The sequence below is a fragment of the Helicoverpa zea genome, chromosome 15, assembly GCF_022581195.2.
Source record: "Helicoverpa zea isolate HzStark_Cry1AcR chromosome 15, ilHelZeax1.1, whole genome shotgun sequence".
NCBI lineage: Eukaryota > Metazoa > Arthropoda > Insecta > Lepidoptera > Noctuidae > Helicoverpa > Helicoverpa zea.
Genome location: NC_061466.1, coordinates 10,931,468 through 10,957,501, shown reverse-complemented (window position 1 = coordinate 10,957,501; position 26,034 = coordinate 10,931,468). Strand labels below are relative to the sequence as shown.

General features: G+C 39.4%; 2 protein-coding genes across 2 annotated transcripts; one reads left to right on the top strand and one right to left on the bottom strand.

Moving 5' to 3' along the window:
* Nucleotides 1-3,999: 3,999 nt before the first annotated feature.
* Nucleotides 4,000-7,088, bottom strand: LOC124637112. Its single transcript, XM_047173452.1, has 2 exons — nt 6,966-7,088; nt 4,000-6,571 (listed from the first exon to the last, which is right to left on the bottom strand). The coding sequence occupies exon 2, from the start codon at nt 6,568-6,570 to the stop codon at nt 4,180-4,182; it is 2,391 nt and encodes a 796-aa protein (XP_047029408.1). The 5' UTR covers nt 6,571; nt 6,966-7,088; the 3' UTR covers nt 4,000-4,179.
* A 9,244-nt stretch (nt 7,089-16,332) lies between these two features.
* Nucleotides 16,333-20,945, top strand: LOC124636937. Its single transcript, XM_047173226.1, has 2 exons — nt 16,333-18,966; nt 19,064-20,945. The coding sequence occupies exon 1, from the start codon at nt 17,096-17,098 to the stop codon at nt 18,821-18,823; it is 1,728 nt and encodes a 575-aa protein (XP_047029182.1). The 5' UTR covers nt 16,333-17,095; the 3' UTR covers nt 18,824-18,966; nt 19,064-20,945.
* Nucleotides 20,946-26,034: the final 5,089 nt, after the last annotated feature.

Below are 26,034 nucleotides of genomic sequence, written 5' to 3'. Positions count from 1 at the left end.
AATACATAATTACGTGACCACAATAATATTACTAATCGCACGACTACAGCACAACGGTCGCAAGGCACGGTTACACGCAGCGCGTATGACCATAATTGTGTAGTCGCGGCGGGACTCTCCGGGCCTATATATTACGGCACGAGGGTGCATATTTTACTCCACTTATGACGAACGTCCCGTTTTTTTCACGTCTCTTTTCTGAATAATTTTTCGTCTGTCAGTCGGTCGTACGCCCATTGTGTTTCAAATAAAAAGCGTATCTTTTTCAGCGTGAATTCGTTAAGAGTATTTTATTAAAGCCGATTATTCTAAGTGGTTTGTTTGAATAATTGTTCTGTAATGAAGACAGGTTCGAAGGTTTCTGCTCTTAATGAGCTTAATGTCCTTTTTGTGTTTACTCTTCGTTTTGGTTTGGCGGCTTGCTGCCTAAAGTATCAGTTTTTCTTCCGTTTGAATAATTGTTGCTTAATTAGCAAACGCTTGGGCAGTTGAATTATTCATTATTTGTGTTGCGAGTCGAGTCTCGAAGTGCTATCGACACGTCCGATATACTTGAGAGGTTAATAAAACTTTGGGCTGTAATCTCTCATAAGAGCCGAACTCTTCCATGTGTAAAGTAAATCTAAGAGGACTTTAACTAAAAGGTACTTCGATATTCATAAAACTGAAGTCAATCAGTTTGTAAGTATGCATGACCTGGTTCTCTTTTATATTTAGTCTGTACGTCCCCCAGTACACTTAGTTAGCCGACATAAACCTTTAGTAGCGAACTTCTAAAAGGAAAGTAAAAACATTTTTTATATTTTTTGTGGATTTGCGACAAACCGCCGGAATAAAAACGTGCCAGCTGAGGATTGCGACACTCGCTCGTTTTTCTTCAACACATCAGTAATAAAGTATATCATTCACTTTTATGATATGACAGTTTCCTTTTTAAATTTAGAGAGAATTTTATTACGAGCTGATAGAATCACTCTGCTGAATACGAGCACTCCCACTCAATTTGAAATACTAAATCTGATGAAATACTCCTCTAATATTTAACTTACCAATTCGAGAAAGTAAGATGAAAACAATAATAGCAACTCATCGGAAACAGCGGAACTACAAAACAATGACAAACACACTTCAATTACTAGCAGCCCACGATCAGAGCCGCGTAATCCCGCCTTAAGTCCTCCCCGAGAGATCTTCTAATACTTGAGATTTTTCGGCGAAAGGACAAGCCGAGGCCGAGGCCGACGCTGAGAACGCTCGGCATCTCGAACATTCGCTTTCAGACACGACACGTGATTTCTGCCAAGCAAAGGGTCCCGTACCTACAATGTATGCGACTTAAATCTCTGTCAACATGCAATGTTAGATTCAGAGAGAGGTCGGATTCCGATTGTCAGACAACTTAGACAGGCATGGGCACATTATGTAGTTGCTTCATAAGTTCGGATGTTTCATTATTGCTATTGAGCTTTTTTTTTATTTGTGTCAACATGTATAAAACTTAGTTTTTTAAAAAAAGTCTAATTTATGGCAACTTTTTTTTATTTTTAAATAGTGTATAGATTGAAATTAACGAAAATTAAGTTGGAACGCCAAAAATATAGCTAGAATAATAAATATCCGAATACATAATGGAAAAAGCTACGTGATCACTTCTAGAATGTAACTCTATTGAGTATGATATTAACAAAAAACTACACAAAATATTATTAATATTTTTATTACTAATTAAAGAAAGCAATCTTGTCAAAAGGAAAAAACACAATACACGACAATTCTTTGAACGTTTTATAACAAAAATCAAACTTCAATTCCAATTATGTGACTTTTGATGCACATCGGATATTATTTTTTAAAATATTAAGCTATAATAAAAATATATTTCTGCAGTGATCCCTAGTTATGAATCAAAATTAAATTTCTGTCCATAGAGCGAAAACAGAACAAAACAGTATTTTATAAAGAATTATAAATATTTTTTTGTTTCAAATAGAAAACAGGGACAGTCACGCAACTGAACGTCTGAAAAGTATAAAGCTTCATCTACATGGACGCTATTATTATAATTATGTAATATTCCAGATCAACATTTAATAATAATCAAGAAATACTATATCTTTTCAATAATGGAACAAATATAGTTCGGCCATTCAGAGAATGCGTTCCTGACACGTCGCGATTGAACTGACGACGTAACTTTGCAATGGCGTTGCAGTTACGATAAAAATATTTTTGCTGGTTGTTTACCGTTTTAACAATTGAGGAGCATTAAAACAACATTATTATATCAATAATCAATGAATGTAGTTACGTCGTCAGTTCAATCGCGACGTGTCAGGAACGCATTCTCTGAATGGCCGAACTATAATAACAAAAAAATATTGTACCTCGTTTACATAAAGATTGTAAACATGAATTTAGACACACGGCAGTGTGTCCGCCAAGTTCGAGCAAAAAAAGCGACACACCGGCCGTGGGTTATATTACACGAACCATTTCAGGCCAAATTCGACCCCCCTATAACTCAAAATCTATTTTATTTACACATTTCAAATTTCTAGTATCTGTTGAGACCCCCTCACTTATCTAAAATACAAAATTTCATGAATATACCTATTGTAGGTCTTGAGATATTGACGTCAGAAAATCGCTATTTTTACTATACACTCACTGACTGACTCACTGATTCACTGACTCACTCATCAAAAACCTAGACCACTTCCAATGGTCGTATTGACTTGAAATTTGGCATGGAGGTAGGTCTTTATATCAAGGTAAAGGGAAAAATCTGAAAATGGCCAAGTGTGAGTCGGTTTCAAAATAATGAAGGTGTTTTATACCCGGTGTAAATTTATACCCCTAAGGAACTAAAACGAACTAAATTTATCTATATTTATATAATATATCTTTGAATGGTCGTACCCATCTGAAATTCGTTACAAAGGTTTGTATTTAGTCAAAGTAAAAATCTGAAAACGGCCAAGTGTGAGTCACTTTCGAAAATAACGAATGTGTAACTTTGATCCACGAACATAATATATGATAACATGTCATGTCAGTCAGTTGGTAAATCTAGTCCATTTAGTTAATCTAGTTCATTTCTTTGTAAGAAGCATAGTGCATATTCAAAAATCTGAAAGATAGTATATGAGACATTTCCTTAACTAACTTAATCATAAGAAAAAAATAAAATAAACAACCTTACAAAAATAAATGAAATCCCACCCAAAACAAAAATGTGAAAGGCTGCCAAGTTCGATAATATGGAAATCCTTCGCCTATAAAAGAAGTGAGATCTGAATAAGTACCAAGTTCCATACACATACCTCAGTTAAAAATAGTTACTTTTTAATAATGTTACTTGGCAAGTTTACTGGACAAGCAAAAAGAGCCTACTCCTGTTTATTTAAATGCTGTTAAAACAAAATAATGAATAATTGGAACAGAAACTAATATAATAAATTAAAATTAAATGCATATTCTTTGGTCCAGTATCTTTAAAAACTCAAATAGTTAATGGGTTTAACAATGAAATTAGGTCAAATCCGGGGGACAAGCAAAAAACGCACTTTACACAAATAAAAAAAAGCTCTATTGCATAAATTAACCAAGGCATTAATTATGACGTCCTATTTGAACCTGAAATACGCAGACTACACAATGGAATATAATTTGATTTCAAATATTATATCGTCGACCTAATTCGTTAACCTGCTAAGTCCATTTTTGCATAGTTTACAGGACGAAGAAAAAACTGAATAATTTCTTCATTAATTTAGCAATCAAAATTCTGAAAATCCCGTTGGTTTCTATAAATTTTCTTGTAATTTTAACAATATAATTATTAGCATAACTTATATACACCTTATAAAATTCAGAAAAACACTTATTAAGCAGTTTTTCGAGGAGAAGTTTCGATTTGCTTGAGGACTTAGCACTTTTTGAGTTAAATTTAGTATGGTGTATCAATTGATTAATTAATTGTAAAATGAAACGAATGCAATCAGTAATTAAAATATTTATTATTAATAATTAAATATTCAGTCTTCTTTAATAGGAAACAGTGTTAAAATATCTAATTTAAAAGAGATTCAACCTAAAAAAAAAAAACAGAATCAATTCTCCAAAAATGTTAAATTAGATAACAATACTTAGAAATCTATAATAATGGTTCTTCTCAATCTACTCATGAGGCAAGTCGTCATAATATTTATGATAGTCAGAAGGAAGGGTCTTTTTTATTTGCTGCAAGTCTTCAAATTTTCGTGCAGTAATTTTACGTCGGTTCTGGTGCAATCGAGATAATTCAGTAATCTCGCAAGGATTACATTGCAAAGATCGCCTTTGTGGTAAACTTTGCCATTCATCCTTAAGGCAAGTTTTATAAAGAATTGATCCATTGCTTTCGTAACGTAGTGCACGAATGTCGGTCACTTTGAGATCCCCTTTGGATCTTCCTGGACGAATACTTTTATAAAACTGAATTTTGTCGAATTTTTTGAAGTAAGTGTGGTCCAAATATGTTACAGAGTACGGTACTGGGCATTTACGAGCATGCTTAGCAATAGATATGTATTCAGCTGGCACATTTATGACTTTGTTCTTTAGATGACGTTCTATAGTGGAGTGCATTGAATCGGCCTCCATTTGGGTGTGACCCACCTCTAAAAATTTTTGTTCGATAGCTATATTCTTGTGCCTCATGACAATATTCAAAAGAGCGTTAGATAAAATACAATTTCTATTTTGATAAGTGCAACCGTCACTATAAATTATGATTGTTTTTTTCTCATCTTCAGCATTAACTTCAGGTATTATTTTGTTTTCTAAAAAGTCGACCCAAATGGAGGCAAATTCTTCAGCATTAAGTCCACCTTCTACTTCATTCCATATGAAACAGAAGCCATCTTTATTTTTTATATTAAAAAAGCAAAGGTTGTGAACTTGCAGCTTCGTTTTATAGTAAAGCGTACTAACATTCGATTTTGGTGCCATTAGTACCGCCTGTAAATCCACTGTGAAAACGTAATTGTCTCCTTTCTTATCCGCATCTTTTTCTTCTCTTGCTTGTTTACTTCTCTCAATATGTTCTTTGTATTCTTCTTCTGTAATTGTTCCTACTTTATAACAGGCGCATTTTTCGCATTGATCTTTCTTCGGTTTAAATAGGGCCAAATTTTTGTCTTCGAATAAATTCGAAAACAAACTTATGGAGAGAGCTTTTATATTTCGGTCTTTGCACCAATTGTCAACGTAAAATTTGTAGAGGCTTTCTTTAGAATTCCATTCTGGCAATAAATATAACTTTTGTGACGTGGCTCGACAATAATGGGATTCCATTACGGGAAGAGAATCCAGAAACTGAATAAGTGATTGTTTCGGCTCCGAAGCAGTTTCAGATAAACGTGTTGGACGTCTCAATGTACTAGGAGGCCGCATTGAAAACTCATGCTTCCAATTTTGAACTGTCCATCTTCCTAAATCCAAAGTGTTCAAAAACATCTTTCGACATACTTTGAAACTTTGATCATTTATTTTTAAATGATAAACAAAGGTGTTAGCCCTCTTGGTTGTCCCTTCGGTATTTCGATTTCGTGGTCGGACAATTGGAATAGTTGTTACCCATTCGTTAACAAGGGTCTTTTTTTCGCCCCAAGTAAGACTCCAAAATCGATTAAAAATACTTCTCCTTACATCTTCATCTACTGTTTCACATTTTAAAGTACTGTACTTCCCAATCTTACACGAGCATCTTGGTTTAATGGAACGTGCTTCTTTAGATTTATTATAATTCCAACAGTCTTGTTTTTTCTCTCTTCCAAAATAAGTTTTACCTTCTTGTCTTCTTTGTTTATTCTTTTCACTAACCCATTCTTTTTTATCAACTTTAAAACGTTTCTTTCGTTTCTTACTCTTTTTGATTTTAGCAAGTGAATCCGAGTCGGAATCAGAATAAGGCACAAGCTTTTTATCTATATCACTATCATCCGATATCGGCGGATTAGGTATAACATGATGTGTGTTTTCAACATGAGGTATAATTTCTACAGGGCTGGTACTTAATTCATGAGCAAACACTTGTTCATAACCTAATGTTTGAATAGTATGCGTATCGGAACTATTTACGTTATCTGAGATCAAAATATTCGTTGCCTGTGAATCTATTTCAATGTGTGATGGTACTATTATTAAATTATCGTCTGTGATGAAAGTATTATTAACATCATAAACCGTTGACAAAATGTTACCGTCTAAAGGTACATCACTGAATGTAGTATTGGGAAATGTTATGTCAGAACAAATTGTATGATCTATCTTTTCTGGAATAAAAGTACTTGGTAGATCGAGATCAGTCAGTGATGTTATATTGATATCGTCGTTTATCTCATAATAAGTTTTGTCTGAAGGTCCTGGTATAAACTTTCTTGATTCTGAATATTGTAACTGAATATCTTCTAAAACGTGTATTACTTTATTTGGATCATAATCTGACTTTGGAGCTACATTTTCAGGTCTATCCTGTAAGTTACATGCCTCAGAAACCAAAGCCACAATTTTTTTTCCCCGATGCATTCTGAAAATATTGAAAAAATATATTTAAGTACCTATATAAGTATTTAATGTAATGAAATTAAAGAAGAAGAATAAAAAATACGGCAAAATAAATGAATTTTAACATTTTTACATATTATCTAAACAGATTTTAACTTAACTGTTTATTGTTAAATAAATACTTAGTTTTAAAATATATTTAATGAGTAACATCTTCGAAATAATCTTGAATAAAGCAATAAATTAATAAAAACTATTAAGTTGATACACTGCTAAATCCGTGTCCAAATAAGATAATATAGTGCGTAAACCTGCTAAGTCCCTAATGTTTAGGTTAGGAGTTAAATGTGATTAAAAACAGTTGATCTAGGCACTAAACGAAAAGAAAACTTACAGATAAAACAATAAAAACTTACCTAGTTTATAATTAGTGGTTTACATCCTCAAATATTTGACACAAACACAACAAAATTTGACGCGCCGCAAACGGCACGTGGGTTTGGGAACGTTGTCAATGCAAAACTGAGGCCCCAACAGGATTTAGCAGGTTTTCGCTGCGGAGATTGGGTGGTGGATAGAAAGCAGTTTTTCGCGCATAGCATTTGTCACGTTTATAAGCTAATATAGCTGTTATTCCTTATGTGTTACGGTAGATATTTGACTGAATTTTTTGATTATTATAAAAAGTAAATTTTGCCAAAAAATGGACTTAGCAGGTTAACGAATTAGGCCGACGATATATATAATCTCCGAAGTCTACATCACTATCGTACGAAAATCGAATGGATTATAAATGACAAGTAATCGATTTAGATCCGTCTCGTACAGATGAGACTGATTATGAAGTACATATTTCAATGACATATCCCAGAATTTGTCTCAAAAATGTATGTGTAAAATAATTGTAAAAGCTAGTAAAAGTATGATAAATGTGTGGAACGATTTGTGAGCGCAATATATCAGCCGGAATGCGACAGATCGCTCCGTGCCGATCGATCGTCAGATTAGCTCTGTGTGCCGACAAAATATTGCTGACCTCTTCTACTGGATTTTTTTAAACCTATTGCTTGAACTGCGTACTGATTGGGTATTTTTAGATTCCATGAAATCGGTGTTTTGTTGTGAAACTTTATATCTAGTGTAAGTGCTTTCAGAAGTGGTAACTTTAGTATCAAAGCACAAACATTGGGAAAATGAATAGGTATATCTGACAAAATATTTTACACACAAATAACCGAATAGCTTTTTGCCACTACTTTTGGGTTGGCTTTGGTTATTGAGTAAATGAAAAATATTGTAACTCATTGCTAGTACCTAAAAGCAAGACTCATTGAATTAATTCGTAATAGAACAATCACGCTACGAAATAGAATAACTTTATATTTGCCCAGAACATTAGTCCATAAATAGTGTTAACAAATACCGTTAGTAATTTCAACACTAAAATGTCTCAAATTGATTGTATTACTGTACACAACGGTTGTATTTACTTAGTACCTCGCTATCATATCGGCGGCGAATTCTAAACACGGCCGGCGATCGACACTGTGTCCGCCCGACACCAAAGATGGCCAAATGTTATTTACGTGGTCGTCACTTTGGACGGCTATTTCCGACCGAGGCAGACACACGGCCCTGATGGAAAACACTGTTGACACGCGCACATTAGTGCTGTGATTCACGCTCTTTGTTTGTCTTCACAGAATATAATGTGTGTGCATAAGCCCCCACTGACCGAATTCTTACGTTGCTTTGATGTATATACCTAATGTGTTCTCCAGCAACTTGCATTCATTTTATATACCTAATGTGTTCTCCAGCAACTTGCATTCATTTTATATTACTTTTATTCGTTTAATAACGAATGATGTGACTCTCCGGCATTTTTATTGTTTTTATTTTTAGTAGTGTTCTTATTAATGGAATGGTTATGTAAGCAACTTTCGGTTTCAAAACATGTTTTGACATAAAACGTGTTTGTGATAGAAGTGGTGGGCCTTGAACTATACTGTGGGTTCAACTTTCTTGTTTTACCTACTTCACTAAAATCATCTTCGTTATTGCCGCATCAAGCTTTATTTGCCAATACATTTACCTACAGTAATCTAAAATTGATGGTAATTATTTATTCATTAAAACACAAACTCACAAACTTGTGCATTGTATTGGAAGCACCATAAAAATCACGTAGACAAAATGAGTAATGTGAATTAAACTGTTCCCAAGTCGGCAATTTTTCATTTTAATCTGTAGCGTACGAACAATATACAAAGGAGATTATTCTTGCAGAATAAAATGTACAAGCGGAGCGAGTGACTGTCGTAATTAAATTATTATATTACTTAGAGACACACGACAGTGGGTCAAGGTTCCAGGGTCCGTTTGAACGTGAGGGATTTTTTAATCATTAATATTTTTATTATTTACGAAGAGAAGGACTAAAACAGCTGTGCTCCGAGAAATGGACCCATAAATCCAGAGACTCGCTGAGAAATTATGTTTTCGTTTAATTTATATTATTTCATTTTTCATTAGACCAATACTGTGTGGGATGGCGTCTGGTACTTATTCATTATGGGACTTTGATGTTTCATTTTTTGTTCGCATTTTCAATAAGACGATTATTTACGTTCAACACGACCTTTAGTGCAATGTCTAGATCAGTGGTTCTTAACCGGTGGTCCGCGGACCACTGGTGGTCCCTGGAGGCATTCCAAGTGGTCCGCGAAGCTTTGCTTCGCGACGTTGTTATACGTTACCTAACTTTATTTTTATCGACTTATTTACGCGCGCGCGGGTTTTGGCAACATTTTACGTAATTTTGGTTTGGAGTCTTAAAAAACAATTATATTTTCGCGCTCGCTTCGCTCGCGTATTCAGAAACTGTGTACCCTTGTTATTGCATTTGTCAACGAACAACAAGTTAAGTAAGTACGTTTGGTCTAAATTTTACGTAATATTTGGTTTTAGTCCGATAAAAATTTCGCGCTCGCTTCGCTCGCGCATTTGGAAACTACATAAATCTAATTAAATTAAAATCTGTAACTTTTAGTTTTTTGCTAAATAGTAAAGAAATGAGTGCTTAAATATGCTTAAATGTGCTTATAAAGAATGCTTGTATTCTTTATCAAAGAACTCTCAATTTAGGTAAACCGATGGGGTGGTCCCCGGCAAGACAAACTTTAGTTAAAGTGGTCCCTCATGTCAAAAAGGTTAAGAACCACTGGTCTAGATAATAAGGGGAGAAAAAGAGCTTTACTTTATGTACTTTGAAAAGATGCAAGATATTTTTAGACATATAGTGTAATAAGCCCTTTTGTTCCTCATCATAATCATCCTCCTGCCCTTATCCCTTTTGTTCTTCATATTCACAGAATAAAAGTGATGTACGTCGATTTGTGTTTCTGTAAGTTCCCGCCGTTACCGTAAGTACAGGATTTGTCCTAAAAGAGAAAATGGTAGAACATTATTCTTACAACATATGGTTAAAGCCTGATTTACTGGAGGGGACAAATATTTTTATAACAATGATATCACGACAATGTCCTCACTTTATTCAATGTTATATAATACTAATAATAGTGTATATCATATTTGATATTTCTCTTTTCAAAGACATTAAAGTCGTTATAATTTATTGGCGAATAATAAAATCACACTTGTATTATACTACATATATCTTGAGGATGTGTGTCACGCAAAAACACAGAACGGATTTTGATGAAACTTGATATACTTAGATTGAAAACAAAATATAGGCTACTTTCTGTCCATGTGCAAGAAGCAGTTTCTTCAAAAATAACAAAAAATCCGAAGTAAGTGTTAAACTTTTTGGTGGCAAACATTTTCAAGTGCTATGTCTGTTGTAAGCTAGGCTTTAGCAAGTAATGAGGGTCGCTCAGAGAACTCCACAGACTTACAAACCGCACTCCATTGCACCCTGGCCTTACTGTAAGTCCAATTTAGGAGCCGATCCGATCCTACCGACCATTTCACGTACTTGCCGAACTGCTGGCTAAAGATTTGATTCGATAGTGAAGCTTTTTTATAGTTTTCTTGGTTACGTTGAAGTTTAAGATAACTGTTTTATGTAGGTAGTAGATGCTATCTCCAAATTTTTAATTGGTTGTTATCGACACCTAGGTATTAACTATACAGGCTTCATTTCATATTGCTCAGCTCCTTATTTAAGTATGCCTTACAGGTAAGAAGCGAGAAGTATTAAAGATTTGGTCTTAACGACGAGGCGGATAAATAGCAAAATTGACATTTAAAATATTATGTTAGCAAAAAGCAGATGCGCTAAAGGTTAAGGTGATGGCTATTTAAGTAAATTGCAAAGTTCAAGGATACAATGTGACGGAAACGATATTCAAGATCGATAATAATCCGATAGTTAGCATTGGTATTTAGATTCCTGATGATAGATGTCGCTGTTAGTCTAATCTCTGCATAAGTGAGAAACTTATTAAGTTCATTTTTAACCCCCGACGCAAAAACGACGGGGTGTTATAAGTTTGACGTGTCTCTCTCTGTGTGTGTGTGTGTGTGTGTGTGTGTGTGTGTGTGTGTGTGTGTGTGTGTATGTGGCATCGTAGCTCCCAAACGGATGATCCGATTGTAATGCGTTTTTTTTTTGTTTGAATGGAATGTCATTCGGGAGTGTCCTTAGCTATGTTTGGTGGAAATCGGTTCAAGGTCATCAGCTCGTTTGTTAGGTGTGATAGGAATGTTACACGCTCAGTTTACTTGCAAGCATATGTGGGATCTGAAATTTGAAATACTAATGTCTTCTGGAACCACTGAGCTGGTCTGCTGTTAGGACACGAAGATAGGAGACGTAACCCTGAACTGCCGTTTAGTAAACCCATCGAGTTTGGGCTCGTTGAATTTGTCTTGACGAGTTCTCTTCATGTTTCTGATTGACGAGAACCTGATGCTGGAAATGGGATGTGGCGGATGAAACCCTGGAATGCCGGAATGAAACGGATAAACCGATTTATATTTTTGCTGAAAATCTAGAATGACCAAAGGTTAATCTTTGTTGTTTCTCAATCTGTGCAATTCTCCCAGAGCTGGTTTGTCATGAGGATTGTTAAACAGCTTCTTTTGGCCGAGATCGCATATAGCGACCCCATCTTAAAATAAAAGAAATTAAATGAAAGAAGGAAAAATTAAGGAGCTCCTTCAAAAAGCATGAAATAAAATTAAATTATAAATTTAAAAAACCCCCGACCCAAAAAAAAGCACGCAATTATTATGACATAAGGTTAAAAACGCTAAACCTTATAAAAAGCAAAAAATAACTTTTAACACTACGTAAGTACCAACTAAAGCATGTCAGACTAAACTAAATTTTGACGTGTCGGGGGACCGCTTTTTACCTTTAAAAATACTTACATAAATCAAATGATACCTACCTAATTACAACATTCGTATAAAAAAAAACACGTATCTAAACAAAATTGTATAAAAAGTTATAAGAAGTATATGTAATGTGGTAGTATATGATTACTTCTAACGTTAGGCTAATAAATTAGAGCGGTCCCCCGACACGACAAAATTTAGTTTAGTCTGACATGCTTTCGTTAGTGTTAAAAGTTATTTTTTGCTTTTTATAGGGTTTAGCCTTTTTAACCTTTTGTCATAATAATTGCGTGCTTTTTTTTGGGTCGGGGGTTTTTTTAATTTTTACTCTTGTCAGTAAATAAGTCAATCAGTAAACCTGTAAGCTGTACTGCTAAATCTATATTGACAATAAATCTTCTTGTTTGGAAGTATAACAACAATAGTTTGTTCTAAATAAATAAAAGCATAGATAACTTCAAACAGTATTCCCATACTGTGATTCGAATTGTCGAAATTTTAGGAAGTGTTTTCATATTCACATTTCACTTTTGACCGCAACAGTTAGATACAACACAATTCCAATATACCCGTAAATACAAATACAAGTGGAGAACAAACGTTTATTCGTTATACAATGTAATTCCACAATCCAATAATATGTTCTCATCGATACAGATTACTTCATGATTTGCTGCGACCGGGAAGTAATCCAACGAATGATCACTATCAATCACTTCAACCAAGAATTACATTCCAATATCACTATAATCCTGTGATTGGAAACCATTACTTTGTAATGCTCTCTCGGTATTCATTTTAGAAGTACTTACTTGATGTTGTAGATTTAGTACTAACCGATATCTGCTGTTGAATGCATGAAGGCCGATGGTGCATCTATAGTAAAGTGTATAGAATCTATACACTATGCTATGGTCAGTTGGCACTATGTATGCAAACAAGACGTAGTATAGGTATTTATATATCGGCGACTAATTGCGGAGATAAAATAATATTAACACTATAGGAGACAGTCAAAGATTTTTGGAAACTCATAAGCATACACCCTATCGGGAAAAGATTATTCTTAATTATTTAAGTATCGATCTAGTCCTATACAGCAAAATTAAAATAATTTAATAACAGGAAAAAATGGAATAAGCCTTTCTTTTTCTTCAACATACACCTCCAAAACAGTGACAACAAACAACAGCAACATTTACACATAAAACCCACCATAAACAAGACCTACAAAAGCCTCCACATAGAATAAAACAAATAACCGTCACTTCCATACCATTGTCTGTTACATCCCTTGCGTTTTATACAGCGGGCTCAGTCGCGTGCGTCGGACAGTCGACACGGCGACGTGTGGGCGACGCGCAAACACGTCACGCCGTGTCGCGTGACCAAACACCGCCGTGACGTGACGCCAGCGAAATGACGAAGCGTGACACTGCCTTCCACTATCACTGCTTGCCAATTTTAATTGCTGTTCTATTATCGTTGCTGATTTTGGATAAGATTAGATACATTTTGGTTTTGTAGATTAGTGGCTCTGTATAAAGTTATCATTTATTATGTTTGCGTCCTCTAAAAAATATTCATGCGTATGGACTGGACTGTTGGATACATTTTTTTTGGTTTACAAATCCCGAATGGATTTGTTAAAAAAATATAAAGCGATAGTATTTTTCCAAGCTTCACTGCACGTCAAAATAGCTGAAAAAACAAGTGAGTAACTGGATTCTATACAAAACACATGGCCAGTCGCAATCCATTGTCAAACGGTGAGCGAATAATTTACAGCGAGATTGGTGCGTCGATGGCGCAATCTTCGGGATTAGCCGGTCGCCGGCGAGTTATGGACGCTAAACGACCTAATGTATTGCCTAGTTACTATTTATTGCCTTTATCCTTGGCTGAACGTTGCGCGCAATGTATATGGGACATTCAGAGATTTGTTTCGCTGGCAAGCATTGTAACTGTTGCTTGGAAAAGTCTACGTCTTTTCTGGTATTTTATTTTTCCTAGATCGATGCATGCAAACATTGAATCACCTCTATATTGCCTGGTGCTCGTAACTTACATATACTTTATTGGAATCTATACATATAATAAATCTGTAGAAAAGTAATTTTTGTACATTGAAGAAATTGACAAAAAAAATAGCCAGCATGTTAAAGGATAACTAACAGAACCCATTTCCATCATTTTTGTCATTTTTGTCTGTTTGTCTGTTTATTTGTTTGTTTGTTCGCGATTCACGTAAAATCTACGAATTAAATGCAGACAATGCTTATATACAAAAACTCTACGTAACTTGGGGTATTACTTAGTTTTTGTTTCATCGAAATCGATTCACTCTATCAAAAGATATGATTAATTTTGTGAATTCAAGATGTAAAATATTACGACACGCAATCTATTTGTCAAAACTGTACATTTGAATGTTGTACTTATATTAGTTGATCGGCCTATTATTAATCTTTACACAGAAAATCACACCTTTATAAGTAACCTCGGAAGAAAAAAAAAAATATGAAAATTTTGTTTAGCCAAGGTTAAAGTAGCTCCATCTGTGGTAAATAAAATACATCATCAATTTGTCAAAGGAGCGAGGTGGTAAATGACAATATTACCATACATTCTTTATTAACCCCCGACGCAAAAACGACGGGGTGTTATAAGTTTGACGTGTCTGTGTGTGTGTGTGTGTGTGTGTGTGTGTGTATGTGGCATCGTAGCTCCCAAACGGATAATCCGATTGTAATGCGGTTTTTTTTGTTTGAAAGGAATGTCATTCGGAGTGTTCTTAGCTATGTTTGGTGGAAATCGGTTCAGGTCTTCAAGGTCATCAGCTCGTTTGATAGGTGTGATAGGAATGTTACACGCTCAGTTTACTTGCAAGCATATGTGGGATCTGAAACTTGAAACACTAATGTCTTCTGGAACCACTGAGCTGGTCTGCTGTTAGGGCACGAAGATAGGAGACATAACCCTGAACTGCCTTTTAGTAAACGCATCGAGTTTGGGCTCGTTGAATTTGTCTTGACTAGTTCTCTTCATGATTCTAATTGACGAGAACCTGATGCTGGAAATGGGATGTGACGGATGAAACCCTGGAATGCCGGAATGAATATTTTTGCTGAAAATCTAGAATGACCAAAAGTTAATCTTTATTGATTCTCAATCTGTGCAATTCTCCCAGAGCCAGTTTGTCATGAGGATTGTTAAACAGCTTCCTTTGGCCGTGATCGCATATAGCGACCCCATCTTAAAATAAAAGAAATTAAATGAAGGAAGGAAAAATTAAGGAGCTCCTTCAAAAAGCATGAAATAAAATTAAATTATAAATTTAAAAAAAACCCCGACCCAAAAAAAATACGCAATTAAACCCTATAAAAAGCAAAAAATAACTTTAAACACTACGTAAGTACCAACTAAAGCATGTCAGACTAAATAAAATTTTGACGTGTCGGGGGACCGCTTTTTACCTTTAAAAATACTTATATAAATCAAATGATACCTACCTAATTACAACACTCGTATAAAAAACACGTATCTAAACACAATTATATACAAAGTTATAAGTAGTATATATAATGTAGTAGTTATAATTACTTCTGTTACTGTTACAGTTACAGCCTTTTTATCGTCCCACTGCTGGGCACAGGCCTCCTCTCACATGGAGAAGGATTGAGCATTAATCACCACGCTTGCTCTATGCGGGTTGGTGATTTCAGACTTTATAGTCCAGGTTTCCTCAAGATGTTTTCCTTCACCTTTTTATCAGCCATTGGTGTCTAAGTATACTTAGAAAGTACATACAAACTTAGAAAAGTTGCATTGGTACTTGCCTGACCCTGGAATCGAACCCACACCCTCATACTCGAAAGGTTGGTTCTTTACCCACTAGGCCACCACGACTTAATTACTTCTAACGTTAGGCTAATCAATTAAAGCGGTCCCCCGACACGACAAAATTTTATTTAGTCTGACATGCTTTAGTTGGTACTTACGTAGTGTTTAAAGTTATTTTTTGCTTTTTATAGGGTTTAATTGCGTATTTTTTTTGGGTCAGGGGTTTTTTTAAATTTATAATTTATACGTCTACTTGAGAAACTTTTCGTCAGTTTCCGTCCGTCCCCCAGGCCGATGCGATGCACAGTTTGGGAGCCCTGTCCTTGAGTAAAAAGCGACAAGCCTGTTCTTAGTAGTAGTAACTATTATATAATCTGTGGTAGTAGTGCGAGTCTCTTGAAAAGATCTATTGAGAAAGGAGTTATCAAAAGTTTGAAAAAATATATTAATTTCGACGACCTCGATGGCGCAATGGTCGCAGTAAGTCGGCAAAATTAAAGTTTAGACGTAGTGAAAAGTTTGTTAGACGGAATAATAGTCAAATAACAATGCTAATAAGCGGGTGACGTTCTCCCCAGCCGCCTCCAAGTGCGTGGTACAGTTCGAGCCTGTAACACCGGCGTCACCCGGGACCTTAGGTCGCAGGGAAGACTTCGGTCTCGCCCTCCTGCCTATGCTAAGAGCTGCTTCTCCCCCATCCCACCCCTTCAAAGTCCTGTCGTGTGCACAGCGCACATACCCATCCCTCGCACATACAGTCACTTCCAACCCCAGTCAAACTCCTAACCCTTTCCCAGTTTTTCCCCCAACCCCTCCACAATCCAACTCCACTCCTTACCGTGATCCTTGTGACTAAGTGGTTGCGGGCCCGTCCATCACTTATTCTCTGATGATGGCGGGTAGGAGTAAACAGTCACCTGCGCTAGGACCTGCGCAGTCGAGCGCCGTAAGTGGGGATGAAGGAATCCTGGGGGGTTGAGCCAAGCGGCGCTGGCGGTAATGCGTCCGTGCGGCAACACGCCCCCTTTGGTCTGGATTTCACGCGAAACGGTTGCCCTACCTTAGAGCCATGGGTTAGGGAAATGGCCAATCGTGTCCCGTCAGAGGGCCACAGGCGAGGGACGTGGGGTCCGCGAAAGCCGTCCTTGGGCGGCCGTAGCGGTGGTGAAGGTCATGCTGACGGTGCAAGTGAAGGTTGGAAGTCGGGACTTTCTGCTCCAGACTCCAGCCTGATCGAGTGCCCGATGTCGCACTGTAAGCCAGCCTCGCGTTCCTATATCTACCGGGTAGTCCTAGCGTGCCTACCTTCAGTAGGGCGCTCCCAGTTGCGGGCTCCATGGAGGGTGGGAGCTCGGTAGATGAAACTAAAATAATCAAAAATATGGATAACAATAAAATAAATTTTACCGGCGTAAGGGTGGAGTCAGCGAAAGCCGACGACACTCCTACGACCTGCGCGAACACCGCGCATTCTGCCCCCGTGGGCAAATGCGACAAAGGTCCAGGCATGGCGAGAACCGTGCCGAAGACCAAACGTCAAAGCAGGAGGAAGGGACCAGGTAAAGCTGGTACCGACTCCACAAACAGGGCGAGGGTTATAGGTACGGGTAAAACCAGTACCGACCCAAGCACCCCCGTGACGGTTCCGTCGGCGGCTCACCCCCTCGGCGGTCCTCACATAACACAGCACACCGAGCAAATTGCTCCACATGCCGGCACCTCCGGGCCATCTGCCTCCGTCAACGCGGATACGGTAACCCGGACTGAGGACTACTTCTCCTCCGCATGGCAGGTGCAAAAACGCAAGGGCAAGGGGAAACAAACTCCACAACCCCAACGCCCTAACCAAAACCAACATGGCGTGAGCTCCAAGAAGAGGAAGATCAACCCACGCCAGCGCAGGCGAGCGCGCATGAACGCGAACGCCGCGCCCGACACACCAGCTCTACCCGCTGCCCCAACCTCCGGCCAGCCATGCTTCTGTGCCGGTGGGCGTACACAGGCCCAGGCAGGCGAAAGCCGACCTGGACCGAGTGGTCGTCCGCCGGGCGCGGGGGCCGGCAGGCCGGTGAAGGAAGGGGACGAAACAATAAGCCCTGCAGGTGAGGTACAGACAGCTGCCAAACGCGCTCTGAACGAGACACTTTCGCCCCGTGGGAAGCGCAAACGACAGTGCCTGGACCCGTCCAAGCGGGCCACTCCTCGGGTAAGCTACGCTCAAGCAACCAAGGAGTCCCTGTGCATCGCAGTTACATGCGGCCACACCGGGATCCTAACAAAGGACGTAGCGGACACGATACTGACGGGGATACAGAAGACCATCCTAAAGGAGGCATGGTCCCCGAACAACAAACAACCGGGGCCAGCTTTTAGTGGTAAGCCGGTTTACACAGAAGGCGTCCTGAAGCTGTGGTGCTCCAACGACCACACTTTGACATGGCTTCAAAAAACCATCGCCGACTTGGCCCTTTCAACCGGCCACCAGCTGATCATCAAGAGCCAGTCGGAAATTACACGAAGGATCAGGTGTGGCATCCTGATCCCTAATGAACAGGGGGCCATCACCGACTCGCGAGACATCGGGCGGATTCTGGCATACCAGAACCCGCAGATCGCGGTCGACAGGTGGGTGCTCCAAAGACAGGAGAAGCAGCAAGGCGCCAGCTTTGTGGTGGTGGGAATCCCGGAGGAACAAATCGCGACCCTGATGAAGTCCGGGCGCCGCCTCGCCTTCGGGCTGGGTGCGGTGTACGTGAAATTCCAGGGTCACAACGGCAAGTTTGCCGATACTCCGCCGGGATGGGACCCCGCCACTTTCACCATCCAGAAACAGCCTGGCACAAGTACCACGACCAGCGAGGGCGCTGGCCCCACCGAGGGCCCTGCGGTGCCCGTACCCGCAACCGTCCCCTCACAGGACGACGACCCGGAAGAAGCCCTTCTGACGGGTTCAGACCTGGAGGGGGACGAAGTCGAGTCCGGGGACCTGCTGGCCGGGCTACAGCTTGGAGGAGACGAGGAGGGCGCAATCTGCGATGGCGTCCCCTTCTTCGTCGACAATTAAAATCCTCCAAGCAAACCTCCACCACAGCCAAACCGCGACGGCTCAGCTGCGCAAATGGTTGGAGGTTCAACACACGGCCATTGCCCTAATCCAGGAGCCGTGGGTCAGGGCCGGCCAAATCAGAGGACTCTCCAATCTTGGAGGTAAGATTCACGTAGACATACATCACGACCATCCCAGGGCGTGCATCTATACAACAAAAAACATAAAAACACAGTTTTTATCAGATTTCTGTTGCAGAGACCAATCTGCCATCTCAATACAGCAACCTGCTTTAAACATGGAGATCACCCTCGCCTCGGTATACATGCCCGAAGCAGAGGAGCCTCCTCCCTACGACCTCGCCCGCCTGGTGAATCACTGCGAGAGAGAAGGGAAGGAAGTGATTATCGGTACTGACTCCAACGCACACCACCCTTTGTGGGGAATGGATACACACAACGATAGGGGTAAGACCTTATTTGATTACTTATTCACAACCAACCTATCACTAATAAACACTGGATCAGAACCAACTTTCGTCACTAGACGAAGTCAAACAATTATAGACCTGACTCTCGCATCAGAGAGCGTAGCGGAGCTAATCACAGGATGGCATGTCTCTAAGGAGGCATCTTGCTCAGACCACAGATGGATCCGCTTTGACCTACAGGTCTGTATACAAGAAACACCACCGAAACGGAACCCACGCAATACGGACCGCGCGACGTACACCCGTACGCTCAGCACCAAACTTGCGCAACTCGGGGACCCTACAAATTACGTGGACACAGAACAAATTGACGAACAGGTAAGCTACCTCACACAGTCAATGATAGACAGCTATCAAACAGCCTGCCCCGAAACTGCATACCAGAAAACACCAGGGAAACAACCATGGTGGGGTGCGGAACTAGAACGCAGGCGTAAACAAGTGAGAAAAACTCTAAACAGAGCAATGAATACATGTGCCGACGAGGATTGGGACGACTATAAGGCGGCCAAATCAAGGTACAAGAAATGCATCAGATTCCGAAGTACCAGGGGATGGCGCAAGTTCTGTGGTAACATCGAGTCCTGTCAACAAGCAAACAGGGTAAGGAAAATCCTAGCACAACAAAACACACCTGGTCTGGGCACTCTCCGAAAACCAGACAACACACATACCACATCGCCGGAAGAAACGAAGCGCGTCCTAATTGAGACCCACTTCCCAGGATGCGTTTTCACGCAAAATGTAGAATGGCATGAGGTAACACAAACACCAACTGAAGAAGATTGGTCATACGCACAAAAAATCGTCACAATGGAAAAACTCCATTGGGCAATTCAAAGCTTCCACCCATACAAAGCAGCAGGTCCGGACGGAATCTTCCCAGCGCTCCTGCAATGGGGAGGACCATACATCTCATATAGACTATTAAGACTAATGAGAGCATGCCTGGCTTTTCGATATGTCCCCAAAAAATGGAGGGAGGTCAAAGTAGTCTTTATCCCAAAGCCAGGTAAAGGAGACTACACAAGCGCAAAATCTTACAGACCAATCAGCCTGACATCCTTTGCTCTAAAAACCCTGGAAAGGTTATGTGAGCGAGAGCTGAGGGACGGTGCGCTAAGAAACAACCCCCTGCATCCGAATCAGCACGCATATAGCTCGGGGAAATCAACAGAATCAGCGCTTCATCTGGTAGTAAGCCGGATAGAGGAGGCAATAGAACAAAAAGGCATCTGCCTTGGCACCTTTATAGACATTGAGGGAGCCTTTGATAAAACAAACTTCGTTAGCATAACAACGAGCTTACTCAGACACAGAGTTAACCCGATGCTAACTGATTGGATCACAAACATGCTCAGCAAACGCGTGGTACGCTTTGAAGATGATGACAAATCAGCACTAATAGCCAGAGGATGTCCACAGGGAGGGGTACTGTCCCCGCTCCTGTGGAATCTAGTGATTAATGATCTCATCACAAAACTAAACGCAAACCACGACTACACAATAGGTTATGCGGATGACCTTGCCATCCTCATCTCAGGCAAGGTAACTGACACTATCTGCAACCTTACTCAACAGGCCCTACGAATCGTAGAACAGTGGTGCAGGGAATTTGACCTTTCAGTAAACCCCACCAAGACTGAGTTAGTCATGTTCACAAACAAACGAACGTTGGGACCGTACAAACTACCTAAACTCTTCAATACAGAACTCAAACTATCCAACGAAGTCAAATACCTTGGCGTCACTCTGGACAGTAAGCTGAAATGGAGTAATCATATAGACAATAAAGTAAACAGAGCCAGCATTACCTTTTGGCAATGTAAGAAAATGATAGGGAAGAAATGGGGCTTATCCCCTAAGATAATACTATGGCTATACAAAACAGTGATCCGCCCCATGATCACTTACGGCGCCTTAGTCTGGTGGCCCAAAACTGACCAAACTACAGTCGCAAATAAACTGGCGCGAGTCCAAAGACAAGCCTGCATGGCAGCCACAGGTGGCATGAGGACAACACCAACGGCAGCGTTGGAAGCCATGCTAGGTCTGCCGCCGCTGAACCTCTTTGCACAGCAAGAAGCAGCAATGACGGCTCTAAGACTCAAAACCCTTAATCTCTGGAGCAAGTTGCCTACAAAACACACAACTATACTAAACAATCTTTATGCAGACTTTCCCATTATGCAGGCTATAAACGACCGCATACCCAAAGTCTTTATATTCGATAAGAAATACAGGATCCAACTTTTTGAGGATCATCGTTACGAGGGACATAATCCCAAAGAACTAAGAATTTTCACCGACGGATCCAAAACAAGCACCGGCACAGGTTCAGGCATCTTCTCAGAAGACCTAAACATACACATATTCACACCCCTAGGAGTACATAATACAGTATTCCAAGCTGAATGTATAGGCATCTCCCTAGCGGCCGAAGCAGTCATAAAGCGGGAAGTAACCGGTCACTCTATCCGAATACTCTCAGATAGCATGGCAGTAATACAGGCCCTAAGCAAACACTGCGCAAACTCCGGCCTTATACACGAGTGCCACCAACGGTTAAACAAGGTAGGCAGTTTAAATAACATAACCATTCAATGGATAAAAGGACACAGTGGCTCCCGAGGCAACGATGCAGCGGATGAGCTGGCGAGAAGGGGATCAGACCAAACAGCAGTAGGACCAGAACCCATACTGCCACTCCCCTTCGGCCACCTACGAACACTGGTAAGACAGCGTACTAGGCACAAACACAACCACCTCTGGACTAACCACAGCGCGTGCAGGCAGGCGAAGATGGCCCTCCCGACCATCAACGATCGCCTCACTAAACAGCTGATGGGCCTATCAAAGCAGAATTTACGTAAGTTTACGGCAGTTCTAACTGGACACGGCTCCTTCAATAAACACCTCTATGTTATAGGAGTTACAGACAGTCCCTTATGCAGAGCCTGCATGGGGGAAGAAGAAACAGCGGCACACGTGCTACTAGACTGCCCTGAAACCGCCATATACAGGGCTAAGTACTTCGGTAACCCAGGTACTATCCAAGAGATAGTCAGCAGAATTAAACCTCTGCTGGCTTTTCTCGAGGAGTTGGGGTGGATCGAGTGAATAAACACCCATTATCACCCTCACACGCAAAATACGCGCTTTGTCGTGGAGTTGCGGAAACCAGCCCGAGTAATCTAATCTAATCTAAATGCTAATAAGCCGAATATTGATTCGGAGGCCTTGCTTTTTATTAGGGTTCCGTAGCCAAAATGGCAAAAACGGAACCCTTATAGTTTCGTCATGTCCGTCTGTCCGTCTGTCCGTCTGTCCGTCTGTCACAGCCGATTTACTCGGAAACTATAAGTACTACAGTGATGAAATTTGATGGGAATATGTGTTGTATGAACCGCTACAAAAATATGACACTAAATAGTAAAAAAAAGAATTGGGGGTGGGGCCCCCCATACATGTAACTGAGGGATGAAATTTTTTTTTTCGATGTACATACCCGTGTGGGGTATCAATGGAAAGGTCTTTTAAAATGATATAAAGTTTTCTAAAAAACATTTTTCTTAAAGTGAACGGTTTTTGAGATATCAGCTCTCAAAGTCGTAAAAAGTATGTCCCCCCCCCCTCTATTTTTATAACTACGGGGTATAAAATTCTAAAAAAAATAGAGGTGATGCATGCTAATTAACTCTTTCAACGATTTTTGGTTTGATCAAAGTATCTCTTATAGTTTTTGAGATAGGTTGATTTAACTGTAATTTACGGAACCCTTCGTGCACGAGTCCGACTCGCACTTGGCCGGTTTTTAATTATAAATATTAAAACACTGGTATAATTTGGTAGCTGTCTCATAATTTGTCTGAAATTAGAATACATGTATTGCTGACGAGAGCAGGTCAGACAGGACGAGGTCAGGTAGTCTGTTTCTAATAGATTAAACAAAGGAGTATGTTCGGCTGGACGTGTTTTATTAGTTAAAAAACTAGTTCTTTCCCGCGGTTTCATCCGCGTGCCGGGGGAATTTCTTCCAGTTCAAGAATAGAATGCATATACTTAGCCTACGTCACTCGGTGATAGTGTGGCTCCCAGACAGTGAAAGGATTTTTCAAATCGCTTCAGTAATTTCGGAGCCTTTAGGGTACTGTATACAAACAAAAAAATATTTTCTCTGTATTATATTAGCATAGATATAAGTAGATTACTGATATGGCTTACCTAACGGACGAATAAAATGGTCACCCATCAATGCACTGACCGCGTAATCCAAGCTTTACTTGGGACGTATAGTCCGCACGGCTATCATTACAGTCACGAGCTTTATCATATAATCGTACTTAAACTGCACTTGAAATTACTTAATTATCACATAATAAGTGATTTGACGTATTTATTATCATGATAATAATTTACCTAATTCAAGATAGAGGTCATAATTCAGGCGTAAAGGACAATGCGTACAAACATTTGTAATGACTAGCTCATGTACGCGACTTTGTCTGAAAGCGTTAAAATTGAAATAGAAAATAGTAAAAATACCGGCAAAGTGCGATACGGACTCACGCATACAGGGTTCTGTATATTTAGAAAAGGATCAAAAATATTTTTTGTTGTAGGAAAATATTCAACTGTCTAGCTGTCATGATATGGATATAGACTGGTGACAAGCGAACGGACAGAGAAACAGCGAAGTCTCAGTAATAGTCCCTGTTTTAACTTTGTACGGGACCCTAAAAACAAGTGGGCGTTTTAGCATCTTCCTATGTCATTTTGGCATCTTCCTGTGTCGAGTAGTAGGTGCGGACTACTGTACTAAGTGGACCTCTCATGACACGGTAGCTTCAGGTACGAATCTTTTATTCAGCAGGGTTATAGGTAGGTATCGAGAGCATCAGGTATAACGAAATGAAAAGCAGCATTCGGAGTGGTTGCTGAACCGCAACATGACTGGTTTGTATCGATACCTAACTTTCATATTGATAGCATTAGTAGGTATCAGATATTTCGGTCTTCATAAAAGTTAGATATTGTGGATATTTTATTAGATAAGTAAGCTGATTGCATAAGATATAAGCGATAGCTGAAATATTTCAATATCATCACATATCATAAATATTATGATTCACTGAACAATGCGTGAAATAATAGCCTACAACTCTATAATAATTATGACATGAAGAGCATTAAGTCTTATCACAAAGTAGACAATATCGTGAACAAACAAGGGACATTCGAAAAAATACAGGCTACACAATAGTGTCAAAGTATGATTTCCCTAAATTCTTACGTTGTCCGAGAGCCCGTTGGATTATTTCTAAAAAGTACACAATAAAACTATGTGTTTGACTAAACAAGAAGGGCCATTTTCAACGACAACACAAACGTCAGTTTTTCGTAAAACATCTGTTTACTTTTAGAGGATTATTATTTCAACAGATGGAGTTATGTATTTTCCGTAATTCACCATATTTTAACACGAAGTGTAATTTTTCGATAGACATTTCAATAGTGTTTGTCAGTTTGCCGTGCCACATCAAAATCCAACTGTAATTATTACCTTGATGAAAGGAAAATTAATAGTTCTCGGCCAAATTTAAAACGGTGCCATCTAAATTATTTTTTGAACATTATGTCAAAAACGATGACTTTAGTGGAACAATTAATTATCATTAAAAGTTACAGATGGAGTTCATATCAGGATTTTTTCATAAACATAGTTTAGCTTATCTTCCACTAATGTGGTGGCCTTAAAACAAATTACTTTGGGTGAGTAGTATTAAGTAGACCTTAATTATTTTTTCTGATGCAAAATATGTAAACTTAATCCTAGAAGAAATGAGGATCTATCTCTCGCAAGCGCTGCTAAGCGTGAGGTAGGTAATGTAGGATTCTGTAGCTTTAAAAACAAGCCCAGATACAAAGTGCAGATAAGAAATGGGAGCTTTCTCGATTTAATACCATACACACGTAAAATGCTTTATGCGTTTGAAAACGTACAAATTACGCGCCACATACCAGAGACATGTTTACTTTCAACTTCTGATCGCAAATACACTGTTCACGATTACGAACAGTCTCAGTAAGGCCCGAGCCAAGTCTAAAAAAACACCTTTTATATAAAACTACGTTTGATGTCATTTAATCACAAAGACAGAATTGTTCTCTGTTGCAAATCCCATCCACCTATATCCTATCTTAATCCAGAATGCATTGCAGGTGTGCATTGCACAAAAACCAATGGTATCCTATTCGAGAAGTCAAAAGACTTGACCTGCTAACGCCAGCTTCTGCGCTAAGCAAGTATTCTTAATAGTACCATCAGAATAACATTCATCGTTGAATGAGGTGATTAAATTTTCAGAAACCACAATAACAGTAGGAGCCAAAGCGTATGATCGCTTCATAGAGCTCTGATTGGCCCCAGGTGACCAAGTCAGGTCTGATTTGTTTGTTCATCAGATCTTTGAAAGTGTTTCGGTGGATACTTACTGTCGTCCTGTTTACGTGTGACACAAAATATGGTATATAAACGTCCTCCGCAATAGCGAAATTTTCCCGGTGTGCGGTAGTGACGCACAGTATACAACACTTATGTTTCTTTTGATTTGCTGGCTCCACCAAGAAATGGCAAATTGCGAGCGTACATTTTGAAAATCTTGGCAAAACTGCAGGTTTCAAGTACGAACACATGAAGTGGACTCGCACAGATACGTACATTTTGCCTATTCGTGAA